Genomic DNA, 12,983 nt, shown 5'->3' with positions numbered 1-12,983 from the left:
CCCTCCCCTGGGTGACCTTTGCCTGTGGCCAGCACGGGCCACCTGGTGTGGCTGGGCTGTCTGTCCAGACCCTTCCCGGGGGACATGTGGGGCCGACCTGGGAGAGCCGGTCGGCCGGGCTCGGTCCCTGCTCTCGCCTGGTCAGCCCTTTCCACACGTCCATCTTTCATTTTTATGAGCACTCGATTGTACTCAAGTCCCGGTGACAGAAAAACTGATGCTAATAGGAAAAATATTACTCTCTCCACTAAAGCATGCTGGGCACAGCTGCGTGAATGCTGCGTATCCTTCTTGTTTAAAACAAACCATAATTTAATTCAGGAGTTCCAGACGCTTAGACCCTGGGTTTCCATGGCAACGCCTCCCTCCCGCTCCGCTCCAAGCAGGCACTGAGCTGGGGAGCTGCAGCTGGCCACAGGGGGCTCAGGGGGGCAGGGGCCACGGCTGGCCGTCCGCTCTGTGCTCCTCCCCACACTGAGGGCAGAGAGAAGTCCTGCCTACCCCAGTCCACCCACCTCCTCCTGGTCGGGCCCCAGGGCACCTGGGGCACTCCTGGTGAATGTCTTTGCCTGGGGCTTGTAAACAGAGGTTGGCAGAATGAAACCCCCAGGGGTGGACGGGTGGCTCAGATGGTTAAAGCTCTGGGCACCACCAGGGTTGCTGGTTCAATTCCCACAGGGGTCAGTGAGCTGCGCCCTCTGCAACTAGAATGAGGAGAACAAGCTGGCGGGCGGCCGGGTGGCCCGGTTGGTTGGAGCGCGAGCGCTAAACAAGGTTGCCGGTTTGACTCCCTCAAGGGATGGTGGGCTGCGCCCCCTGCAACTAAGATTGAACAACGGCAACTGGACCTGGAGCTGAGCTGCGCCCTCCACAACTAGATTGAAGGACAATGACTTGACTTGGAGCTGATGGGTCCTGGGAAAAACACACTGTTCCCCAATAAACTCCTGTTCTGCAATAAAATCTTAAAGAAAAAAGAAAAAAAAGAATGAAACCCCCCGAGATGGCCACTCCTGATCTGGGCCCTGTGGCTGTGTTGGGTCACCTGACCTAGGGGACGGAAGCTGCAGACGGCAGTAAGGCCGCCCATCAGCTGACGGATGTGGAGAGTCCTGGATTCTCCAGTGGGCTCCGTGTCCTCACAGGGCGCTTGAGAGGAACGGGGGCAGAGAGTCAGTGTCAGAGGGACGTGATGAGAGACTCCCACGGGAACCACTGCCGGCTTTGGAGGAGCAGGAGCCCGGGGGATTCTAGAAACCAGAAACACCAGGAAACGCTCTCCCAGGAGCTCCTGCCGGGAACCTTCCCACACCTTGCTTCCCCCAGTGAGGTCCCGGGACTCTCCAGGGACGGTGAGTGCGTTGTGCTGGCTGATGTGGTATGTGCCTTGCGGCAGCAGCCACAGGACACAAGCACGGCTTCGTTGAGCTGGGGACTCGGGGCCCGAGTCCTGACCCTGTTCTTCCTGAGTGCCCCCGGGGTCCCCGAGCCCCTGGCCTGTGATGCCCACCTGTGGCTGTGGGCTGCCCCTCGTCTGGCGGCCGAGGACCTTGTCTGGAGCCTCCCGGGTCCTTTCCTGCCTTCACCTGCGCCCAGGCCCATGTCGCACGCTGCTGGCATCTCTTCTGGAACAGGAACCACATGGAGCACCCAGGCCCCTCACTCGGCGGCACAGCGGGTGGGGTTTGCTCCAGGAAGTGGATGAGCCCCTCCCAGTGGGCCAACATGGCGGTGACAGGAGACCCGGTGTCTGGGGGTGTCACACGGCCCACTCCTGGGGTGAAACGCAGTGCAGGCCAGTTCCTCCGCCACATACCGGCAACACCCAAATCCTATCTGATGAGTTTCACTTCTCACCGTCCCCCTTTTGGGGCTGGTTGACATAACCAGTTCCTGGGGTGCTGCCCAGCCCTCAGGCCCTGGGCTGACTGGGTCTTTGTGTGGGACCCTGGGGTCCAGAGCCATTTCCTGTCACAGGAGGTGACAAGAGCCTGTTCCCTATGCAATCCCCAAGAAGCCACACCTCAGGTGTGAGGTTTGACTGAAAGGACCTGGGACTCCTGGTGTCCCACGTGCCCTGTGGCGTGTTGACTTGTGTCTTCAGGACCTGCCCCCCGCCCCCACCTTGGGAACATGCTGAGGGGCTGATGGGCCACAGGGCTGTGTGGGGTCCCAATCTAGAAACAGGAGCCTTCCCAGAATGTCGCAGGGACTGTGGAGGTGAGGGATGGGCCCTGGCGTGGGGGAGCCATCCCGCTGGCTGTGAGGATGGGCTTGGGGTCCCTGAGCCACGGGAAGCTGGAGAAGACAGGGATCGGGTCTTCCCCCTCGAGCTCAGAACAGAAGGTGGGCGGCCAGCCCTGTGACACCTCGGCTCTGGCCCAGCGAGGCTGTATCCAGCTCCTAAGTGGAAGGTGATAAATCTGTAGCATTTCCAAAGAGAAACGAGTGGCAGGGGAGCCGTCTGGAGCCTGTGCTCCAAGGTTCGGAGTAGGGCGGCTCCTTCACCATGGAGGTTTGATCTGAATTGAGGGCCTTTCCTTGGACAAGTGTCCGAGGAGGGCAGGGTGTCTGTCCCACTGAGTGCCGGGTGACTGGAGTGAGACCCGCCCTCTGGGCTCAGGGGCCCCTGGGCCCTGGGGCTGTGACCGTGGGCCTCTCTGCAGGGGAATCTGAGCGCCACGCCCCGCTCACAGCAGGCCAGGGCAGTTTTTCCAAAAGAGAAAGCTGCTAGCCAGTCACCTCTGCACTTATTTTTATTAACAGTTTGTCTGTCACTGCTCTTATGCTCACATTACATTTCCATGTTTTGTCAACGTCTTTTCAATTCTCATTTTGGTAAAATAAATAGAGATAAGTGAAACTTTAGGGCAGGCTCTCGAGCCTTGGTGACCTTCATGATTGAATTTTCGCATCAGACCTGTGGACACACAGCCCCATGGCGGACACCCACGGACACCATGGCAGGGCCTGGCCAGGCGGGGTCTCACGCTTCCTCTGGAGCCACTGCGCTGGGCCAGGTGATGGTTTTGTCTCAAGACAAACAGAACCGCCTGTGAGCCTAGAATATGCAGTGGAATCGCTCTGTGAGCCCGACACTCTGTCTGGTGGAGCTCAGCTTCCGGAAGGTTCTGGGGTCACTGCCTGGAGCGCCTCAGAGCTGATGGGCGCTGTGTGGGGGCGGGACTTCCAGGCCCCACAGGGCTTTCACCCAGAACACGGGGAAGCAGTCAGAGCCGGGTGGGAACTTGCTCCCAGAATCCTCTCTGGGAGGGAGCACGCAGGTCCCACGGGCAGAGGGGTGCCCCCTGCGCCTGCCCGGCCCTGCCCTGCACAGACTCCGGCCCGGGGCAGCCCGGCTGGGTGCCACCTACCCGACGGCCTTCGGCTGAGGCAGAGCCACTGCCTGCCACACGGGACGTGGACGTGCGTCACAGCTCTTAATCACATTCTCACTGTTAATGACCTTATTGGCAGAGTTGGTTAAGTTACCTCACTCCTCTACCTCTGAATAATCCTGATTCCCAAGGAAAATGGCAAAAATGCTGTTCAAATATCATCATCATGGTTGTTTTGTTTTCCAAACGCTGTTTGTCTGCAACCGCTCAGCACCCTCCGTGGTCCTTCCCAGGGTTGCTTGCCGAGGAACTCTTCTGCGTCACCCGCCGCCCCAGCGTGAGGGGACGGAACACCATCTCACCAGACACTCGGCTCCAGCTGGGCCTCCACACGAGTGTGTGATGCGTGTGCAGCTGTGTGCGGGCACAGATGGACAGCACGTGCCTGCCGGGAAAAGCGGCACTTCCACAGACGCCTGCCCTGTGACCTCAGGCAGTGGCTGCAGCGCCAAAGACCATCTCACGGTCTAAAGCCACAGGCCCCTCCTATTCCTGACTCTGTGGGGAGGCCGAAGCTTGGAGCCAAGGTCGTTCCTGAGCTGGAAGGAGGCTGCGTGTGTGGCTCTGGTGGTGGCAGGGGCCTGGGTCCTGGTTCCTCCATCTCCTCCGCACTCGGTCTGGCAGCCCCAGCCTCTCCCAGTCGGCCTGGAACCATCCCCAGGAGCGCACAGGCCAGAGGACACGGCCCCTTGCTGGCTTATGGTCGGGTGGTGGCAGCTCAGGGACCCGCCAGGTGGCTGAGCCCTGGGGAAGCCACCTTCCTTCTCGGAGCTTTTGTGGAGCTAGTGCTTGGATCATTTGGAAAATATAACAAGTGTGTTTCCCCCTTTACCATCTCAGAAGAAGAAGAGGACAGGAAAGCTACGGGTCAGACGGTGACTGCGTCCTCGGCCTAGAAGCTGTGTCTCGGCAGAGAAGGGACCGTCACAGCATAAGACCGCCAGAGCCCCCTTCCCTGGGCTCCTGGGTGTGACAGCGAAGGTGGACAGACAGACAGACAACGCAGGGCCCTGCTCGAGCGTCAGCAGCCAGGTCAGGTCCAGCATGGCGGCAGCGGCAGGTCCACTCTGTACACGGCCGCCTGGCGGGATGGGCGCCGCTACCTGACGCGCTTCTCCACCGAGTACACGGACACGTAGTGGTCGTTGCTGCCCACGGCCAGGTGAGGCTGCGGGGAAGAGGCAGGTGAGCAGGCGGGCAGGGCACAGGAGGGCGCCCCACCCCCACGGGCCGGCACAGCAATCACGGGACCCTGGGCAGCTGCGGCTCTCAGCAGAGCCACGTCACCCCTCTGCAAAGCCCGGAGCCTGCTCGCTGCTCGGACCCCTGCATCCTTCTGTCAGGACTGCCTCCAGGGACCGTTCTGGGAATCTGATGTCCCCTGGGGCCCATGCTGCTTGTCAGCGGGCGGGCAGGATCCGGATCAAAACGCAAGCGCCCACAACCGCTTGGGCGACTGTAAATAAGGACAGGCAGGGTTCTGGGCTGCCACTCCCCCAGGGAGTGTGTGTGTGCGTGTGCGCGTATGTGTGCGTGTGCGTGCGTGCGTGTGTGCGTGCGTGTGTGTGGGGGGTTCCCCAGCAGACTGTTCACTGGAAGGTTTCTCCAGGGGTAACAGTGCAGGGGCCAGAGGTGACGGGAAGGGCAGGGCTATTTCCCCAAGGGGCAGGGAATGTGGTGCTGCTTCCAGAGTTAGGGCAGCTGGGGGCAAGGCCCCCAGGGCAGGTGGTTCACAGGGGTCCCACTGACCTGCTGTGCTGTGGGCGGGGCCTGGCTGTAGCCCACCCATTCACTGCTCTAGACCCCTGGCCCGAGTTCCCCCAGGCCCCCCGCCTGGGTGTGGAGACAGACCCAGTGTGGATGGAAGGCCAAGCAGCTGATGGCGCCGACCCGCTGGCCCATGAAGCCGTCGTAGTACTTGATGTTGTTGATGAGGTCGCCGGTCCCGCTGTAGATGGCGGTGAACTGATTCATGGAGCCGCTGTGGAGAAAAAGGTCCGGCCGTCAGCTCCCTTCTCCTCGGGCTGCGGGAGGGCCGGGCAGCAGAGCTGGGCCCCTCCCGTGAGGCCTGCCAGCCCGCCACGGGCAGCCACGGGCCCCAGGTATGTGGCTCCACCCCGCTTGCCTGCACAGGCATGGAGGCCAGCAGCACCTGGGGTTCACATGGAGGCCGGAGGCAGGGAAGGCCCCCGTTTTCTCTGGAGGCAGAGAAGAGGGTTGGCACCTACCATGCGATCAGGCTGGCCTGGGGGTGGATGTCAAGGGCCGTGAGCCCCTTCACGATCTGGATGACGTTCACAGACTCTGGCATCCGTGGATCGAAGAAGCGAATGTCTCCATTGACGCTGCCAAAAAAGGGTCACGATGATGTCAGGCTAGGCACGCCCGCCCCTCGGACTGGCCACGCGGAGGCCACCTGGACCCTCAGAGTGCCCAGTGAGGGTCCACCCCACTGGCCCAGCCACCAGCACTGCCGCCAAGAGCCAGCAGCGGCCCTGCGGTCAAGGTAGAAGCTGCAGCAGCAGACTCAGACGTGAGTTATCTGTTGATTTCCTGTCCCCGAGATTAGATTTCATGCAGCCAGGGATGCCGGGACAGGTGGGAGGGGTGGCCCGGGAGGCAGCACGCACCCCTGAGGGCCACCTCTGACCTGCCCTCAGCCTGTGTTCTGCTTTTAGGTTATGAACAAGGGTAGAGCATCTCCTTGAAGAAACGGCGGCTGTGACGCTGAATTACATTTTGCTGTCCCTTTAACGGGCAAATATTCACGGCCCTCAGCACGTGTTAGTGACAGCAGAAATGGATTAATGGGAGGACGCCTGAGGCACGCACTCACTTCGCAGGTGGTGCTGTGCCCACCGAGGGCTCTCCCACCCCACCCCTGCCCATCCCGCACGCACCACGGGGCAGACCCCCGTCGCCTGTAGCAAGGCTGTCCCCTGCAGTTGGACTGATGTGTCCCCCTGCCTGCGAGCTGGCCCTGACCTTTCTGACCAGTCCCGGAAGAGAAGTTAATTACTGCCCCAAAATGCCACCATTCTGCAGCTGTTTAAATACCAAGCACATATTTTAAATGGAGGGAAAATGATGTTTTTATAGCAAATGTCTCATAAATACCTCACGCTCACGATGTGGCCCTCGGGGCGCTTCTGCAGGCAGGCCTTCACCACCCAGGCGGTGTGCTCCCGGTAGGTCATGACGCGGCTGCAGGACGGAGCGAGGGGACGCATCAGAGATAGCCCTGGGGTGGGGCTGGGGGACAACTGTGGCCTCCAGCGCTTGGTCCCACCTGGCCCTGGGTCCAGGGAGCAGCCATGACAACACGTGTCGTTCAGTGTTGCCCCCGGCTGTCTCGTCTGTTCATGTGCACGACCCCTGGGAAATGAGCTCAGGGAGGCAGTGCCTCGCCAGGACACCTGCCCCACTGGATTCCCGCCCCACGGCCCCTAGGCGCGTTCCACGCGGCCTGTCCATTGCTCATGGGAATGAGGCCTCTGTGTGGACCCCAGATGGCTTTGGGGTCTCAGTCCATCTGGGCCCAGCAACCTGGCAGCAACGAGACCACTGGCGTCTGGAGGGCCCCCAGCAGTGGGGGGGAAGGTGCAGCTGGATTACCATTCACTGAGTGCCATCCTCCTGTCGTAGACACGGACGGAGCCATCGCCAAGGCCAGCCACGATGAGGGAGCGGTGGGAGTCACAGGACAGGCTTGTCACGCAGCTGTCAGCACCCGTGGGGATGTCCTAGGGCAGAACACAGGACCTACGGTGGGGACCCTCGGTGTCTGCCCCCCCCCCAGCAGCCGGGACCCCCTGTGCAGTCACTCTAGGCCGGGGACCTGCTGCTGCTGCCTTTTCTGCACCAGGGAAGCCGCCAGAGGCCTGAGGGACCTGCAAAGGCCACATGGGATTGAGTCAGGCCCACGTCCACCTGCATGGCAGCCTGGCTGCAGTGGGGCCCCCAGCTGGGAGGCAGGCCCGAGAGCAGGGTCCCCAAGGTCGTTGCTGGCAAACACCTCTGGTTTTGGGCACCAATTCAACATCCCAGCATCTCCCTTTTCCCTAAAAAGATGGAGCATTTGGGCAGAGGAGTCCCCGTGAGCTCCCTCTTCACCCCTTTCTCATCCAGCAAAGGCCTGGGACTTCAGCTGCCCACAGCCCGGCTCCCAGCCGCCCCTCCTGGTGGCTGTCCGTGCTGGAGAAGGGCAGGCGGGGTGACGAACGGTCCGCTCGCTCGGCAGGAAAGAACAGGAGACAAACAACGGCCCCAGGAGGGGAGACGTGCTTTTCTAACCCTCGGAGGCTTTGCTGCGCTCGGCACATACGAGGAGGAAACCCACACGCATGGAGACAGGCATCGACCCGCTTCAGAGGGGGAGCAGCCGAGGCACCATGCCCTCTCCTCTGCCCGACCAGGGCCTCAGAGGGCTGCCAGGGGGCGGGGTGAGGGGTGAGCCCCCGGGTCGGTAATGAAGGTGCCTTCTGGAAACGGATGAGCGGCTGGCAGTCACCGGCTCCCTGTCCGGCTGCGGCAGGGAGGGCTGCACTGGCTGGCCGGCTGCCGTCCCCAGAAAGGCAGTGTGAAGCGGCCTGTGCTGTGGGAGGACGTGAGGACGGGGCAGGGGTCACCTGCCCCCGAAGTGGCTGAGTGGTGAGGGAAGGGCAGCGCTAATAACCGCGTCCCCTGCTCTGAGCTCGTCTCCACCAAGTACCCCGAGTGCCGCTTTGGCTGTTCAGGTCTTAGGCAAAACCAACGTACTGCTGTCTCTTTTTATTACAACGGAAATAAGAAATACTTTAAGAAGCACACAGTCTAATAACCATTGTAATTTAGAGCACTTCACCCACTGCTGACATTCCCCAATTTGCGCAGATAATACTGGATAACAATTAGGACCAGTGCAGGCGTCATCGAGCTGCGGGGCAGGGCCGACCATCACGGGTGACGTGACCCCAGACCTGCTGACTCATCAAAAGGCTTCAGGCCGCCTGCACGTGCCCCGGCCACGAGGCCCAACTCGTCCAGGTCTGGGCCCCTCCCTGCACAGCTGACGCTGTCACGGCTGCTCAGTGACGCTCAGTCCTGGTTTTCCACGAGGAGGGCGGGCGCGTGGGAGCGCATGGGGAGCCCGAGCGTTACCTGCACCTTCATCTCGCGGTCCGTGTCCCAGACGCGGACGATCCGCACGTCCCCGGAGCTCATGAGGAGGCCAGTCTCCTGCTCCCAGTCCACCACCATCCCAGCTCCTGGAGAGACACAGACGACACTGGTGTCACCGCGGGAGCCTGTGCTGGGCGTCAAGGGGTGCCGCCGCCTGCCCTACCCCACGCGAGCTCACGCGGGGCCCACAGCGCACCCCGAGCCCAGGTCGCGCAACAGCTGGAGCCTCCCCAGATCCCTGCTGGGGGACAGCACCGTCCTGGGACCATCTGTCCGAGATGCCAGCGTACAACTGGCAGGTATGGCGACCTTAGACTGGCATCGGGTGTGGAGATGTGTCCTATCTTGGCCATGCTGAAGCTCAAGGACTGCAGGTCCCCACGAGGGACAGGAGCCACACCGGAGGTGGGGCCCACACACAAGGTGGATGTGACCAAGCCGAGGGCCGCCCTCTCCCAGCTGGGACTCCACTTAGAGTGTAGTACAAATCCTTGTACCCACCGCCCAGACCGAACTGTTGCTAACATTTTGCTATTTTTGCTCTTTTTGTTTTCAAAGTCAAGTCTTAGACACAGTGAAAGTCTCACTTGTCCACTCTGTCCCCAGATGAACCTCACGGGCCGAGAGTACCTTCCCCAGTCACGTCACCTAAGACAGGGGGCCCTGTCTGTGCTAAGTAATGTCTCAGATCGAAATGTGAAGGTGGCTGAGACTCAAACAACCTGTGTGGGGTGTCTGCTCCACACCCCAACCCACCTCCTAAAAGGTCCTTCCTGCTCCCCCCGGTCTCCCCGTCCTTCTCCCCAGGGCCTGGAGTCCTGGCCACTTCCTGCTGCCCAGAAAGGGGACGCAGCCCCTGGCCTGCTTGCCCGAGACCCTCCCCACCCAGCCCCGTGTCTCAGCTTCTGGACATGGTGGGAGGAAGTGACCTGATTCACCGTGAATGGGGAAAGGATGACAACAGAGGGGACACTCTCTTCCTGGACGTGACAAGCAGAAGGAATAAAATTGATGGGTATGATTTGTAAAGCTCGTACGAGACAAACACATGACCTTGACCGAGGACACTTGCAATCACTTCCTCCCGCACAGACTGTCCTGTGCAGTGTGTCTTCTCCCCGGCCCGGGAGAAAGGCCAGTGGGCAGCAGCCGTACCCACCTTGCCCTCAGGGGCCGCCTAGCCTTCCAGTCAGCCCTCTGGAGGGCAGCTCAGGTTTCTGGGTTTTCGGGAGCAGGCAGGTGGTCTCCCCCAGCAGAGTCACCTCACTGACCCCCGCCCACACCGTCAGGACGCCGTGACTCATGTTTGCTCGATGGAGGCAGCTGGTGTCAGCCAGGACCACTGGCTGTGTGTCTGGCCACGTCCAGGTTTTTAAGATCTGAAGCCTTAGCCCAGCCTGGCACACATGTGACCACGTTGCATTTACATGTCAGCCTGATATCACTGCCGGGTGTGGGGTGGTGGGCGCCCCCAGGACGAAGACATTCCTAATGTTCACCCGCCTTTGTCCTGGACACGCCCTGGACACATGTCCCAGTCCCACATCTGCCAAAGAGGAAATTCCTTCCTTAAATATGGATGTGTGGAGCAGGGATGGCTGTCAGATAAGAGACGGCGGCGTGCAAGTCAGACAGTGTCCCAGGCCCAGTGGCGATGAGGCTGGGGGAGCAGGTCCTGGCGTCTCTGGTGTCCACACCCTCTGCACTCAGCCCTCCGGCCTCAGTGGCCGGTTCAGACTGACCTCTGTGGGCCTTGTCACCTAGAGCTGACCCCTACGGTCCTGTCACCCCCAACCTGAAACGCCCCAGGGAGAGACGGTTCTGGATCTCTGAGGGGAGGGCCAGCCCTGCCCCTGCTCCTTCCATTCAGGCTCGTGTGTGAACCAAGGCCCTGCAGGATGGCAGCCCCACGCAGGGCCTCCCATGTGGTCAGGCCTCTCGGCCCTGCGAGCGCCCCTGAACCTGGCAGGCTCAGACTCCAGCCAACCACAGAAACCGTTCCAGGGACCCTGCCCCCGGGAGCACATGGCTTCACCTGAACTTCTGCTTCTCCTGGGACTGAGCTGAGAGCACGTGCCGGCTGCCCAAAGGGTCAGAGGGCACAGCGTGGGAGCGCGTGCTCCCTAGCAGTCAGGCCCGCCTGGCGCTGGGCACCTGCCTCCCGAAAGCCATCCTTTCCAAGGGCAGGCCTCGCTACGACCCTATACTGACCCTGCACCGGGATGGCCTCCCCTCCACAGGTGCTGCCAAGCCTCCATCCTGGACCCGCCGTGACCTCTGCAGGGTGGGAATGCAGGCAGGGTCAGGGCGCCCTCCGCTCCCTCTCCCGTCAGGACCAGCAGGGGCAGTGCCTGACTCACGGCCACTCCGCCGGCCACCGTCATCGCCCTTCTGTGTCATTGCCCTCCAGTTTCCTAGATGCTCCCAGTACCAAACATGAGTCAACAACCAGAGACCCAGGGTGATGTACACGTCACACACATGGGTGCTGGACACTGGTCATCGCCCCCGGGGTGGTCCTGACCCGTCCTGGGCTCTGGCACGGGGTGGGAAGGAGCTCGCCCGCCTGGGGGACCCACTGCTGTCCACACTGTGGCACTGACTCCCGTGTCCCACCGACCAGCTAAAGACGACGACACGGGCCCTCGGCCTCCTGTCCCCCATCCCGGCCCCAACCATGACAGGTGGCCCTATGGCTCTTCTTTCGGTTTCCAGAGGAAGTGGCCCTGTCATTTGTCTGAGAAGCCCGAGCAGGCTTTTTCTGACGGTCATTCAGCAGGTCACTGCCACGCCGTCGCCTGCTGCAGTGCAGGCCCATTTGCTGCTCCATGTGGCTTCCCCTCTGGAGCCCAGGGCTGGAGACAAGCTCAGTCCTAGTCTTCTCCTTTCTAACTATTTCCCCTCATTCTGAACTTTTTACTAGAGGACCTCTTTATAAATCACTAAAGTGTGGCTCCAAAGGTCTGTCGAACTTCTTGTTTTCTGCCTGCTGGGCACCAGGACCCCAGGTGGGGACCCTGTCAGCCCCAGACTGCGTTGGAGCAAACACCTAAAGGCAGATAGGATGAAACGTTCCTAGAAGGCCGGTTGCACTTTCAACCTGGAATCTTCAAATTACAGGTCAAGAATGACATTTTCTGCCTGGATTTGTAAGGCTCCATCTCTTTACAATTTATATAAATAAGTACTGAGATTAAGAGAGAAAAAGGACTCGTTTTGTAAAAAAAAAACAAAACAAACAAACAAAAAAACTCAACATAGCCATTTGGAGCTGCGACTGCCTCGCGCGACTGTCTCAAACCTTTGGGACGTTAGAACCGGGTGACTGGGCCTGAGCAACATTGTGTCCAGAGAAGGTTGGCAGAGATAACGGGAAAGCACTTGTTATGACTCTGGGCCTGAAAGCCAAACGCACTGTTTCAAATCAGCATCACTATGTTTCTGCACCAGTGGCTTCCCTGTGCGGGTGGAACTGCCCCTCCCTTTCTCATAAACACCAGGCCTCTGGCGCCTCGGACCACAAAGCTTTCTGCCTGAATCGTCCCCCGTGCAGCTATTCTTACTGATCTCTGACACGCCTCTGACTCTGGAAGGCCTTTATTTCCAGGTGAGCAGTTCTGACCACCGCGTGTTACCGTGGTGTATCCCAGGGGGCTGCATGCGGGCTTTGTGTAACGATCAAAGTTACGTACAGATTTGCCAGATGGAAACAGATGCTGTAACGGACTTTGCATTAAATTCTGAAAAAAATTCTTTTTCGAACATTTTGGCGGGAAAACAAATCTCAATGTGGATCAAGGTCCCTGTTCTAATCAAGCTGACATTTGCCCCCTGCTGAGTGTGGCCTTCGGGTGGCCGTCCTGTCTGAACGGGGGGGGACACCTGTGAGGGGGCGGTGGCGACATCCTCACAAGCAGATTTCAACCTGGATTGTTTTCCGTTTCTAGGTGAGTGTGACAGTGGCCTGGAGAGGGAAGAGGTCACTGGACGCCCGTTGAATGCATAAGAATCCGAGAGTGAGAAGCACAGAAGAGGGAGGGACGCGTTGGAGCCGGCCAGGCTCGAGCCCCCTGCCTTTGGAGGAAGGAGGCCCAGGACGGGCGGCCACAAGGGACATTCCTCTCTGCGGCTGGCAGGTTTCCTCCCAGAGCCTCACCGCTAGCTACCTGATGTGGCCAGTGAAACCTCAGGGCTCACTGACTGACTCCTTTTGTGTTGGACGGGTCTGCGTGGATGAACAGAGAAGAAAAAGCACAGCCCTACTCCCGCCAGCCCTGAACAGCACTGCAGGTGTGGGAACAAATGCCAGCAAGCAGGGGAGCAGGCTGGCTCCTGCCCCCGGCCCTGGGCAGTCACAGGAACAGACGGCACTCACCTCCCTGCTTACTGTGGTCAAGATAGATGGAGACCTTTCGCGCCAGACCT

At 60.4% G+C, this 12,983-nt stretch overlaps 1 protein-coding gene across 4 annotated transcripts in view; it reads right to left on the bottom strand.

Annotated features, from left to right (window-relative positions):
• Window positions 1-2,738: 2,738 nt before the first annotated feature.
• The window catches only part of RPTOR (regulatory associated protein of MTOR complex 1), a 270,956-nt gene continuing 260,711 nt past the window's right edge, over window positions 2,739-12,983 (bottom strand). For 3 of the 4 annotated variants that reach the window (XM_019735643.2, XM_074319891.1, XM_074319890.1), the window contains exons 29-35: window positions 12,934-12,981; window positions 8,538-8,644; window positions 7,014-7,141; window positions 6,516-6,602; window positions 5,627-5,743; window positions 5,250-5,379; window positions 2,739-4,566 (exon numbers count right to left, since the gene is read on the bottom strand). In XM_019735643.2, coding sequence (XP_019591202.2) covers window positions 4,498-4,566; window positions 5,250-5,379; window positions 5,627-5,743; window positions 6,516-6,602; window positions 7,014-7,141; window positions 8,538-8,644; window positions 12,934-12,981 — 686 coding nt within the window. In that variant the 3' untranslated portion in view covers window positions 2,739-4,497. The remainder of the gene's footprint in view (window positions 4,567-5,249; window positions 5,380-5,626; window positions 5,744-6,515; window positions 6,603-7,013; window positions 7,142-8,537; window positions 8,645-12,933; window positions 12,982-12,983) is intronic. The other variant, XM_019735644.2, reaches the window with a different exon arrangement.

Source organism: Rhinolophus sinicus, linkage group LG15, assembly GCF_036562045.2.
Source record: "Rhinolophus sinicus isolate RSC01 linkage group LG15, ASM3656204v1, whole genome shotgun sequence".
NCBI classification, from domain to species: domain Eukaryota; kingdom Metazoa; phylum Chordata; class Mammalia; order Chiroptera; family Rhinolophidae; genus Rhinolophus; species Rhinolophus sinicus.
This window is presented reverse-complemented; position numbering and strand designations above follow the sequence as displayed.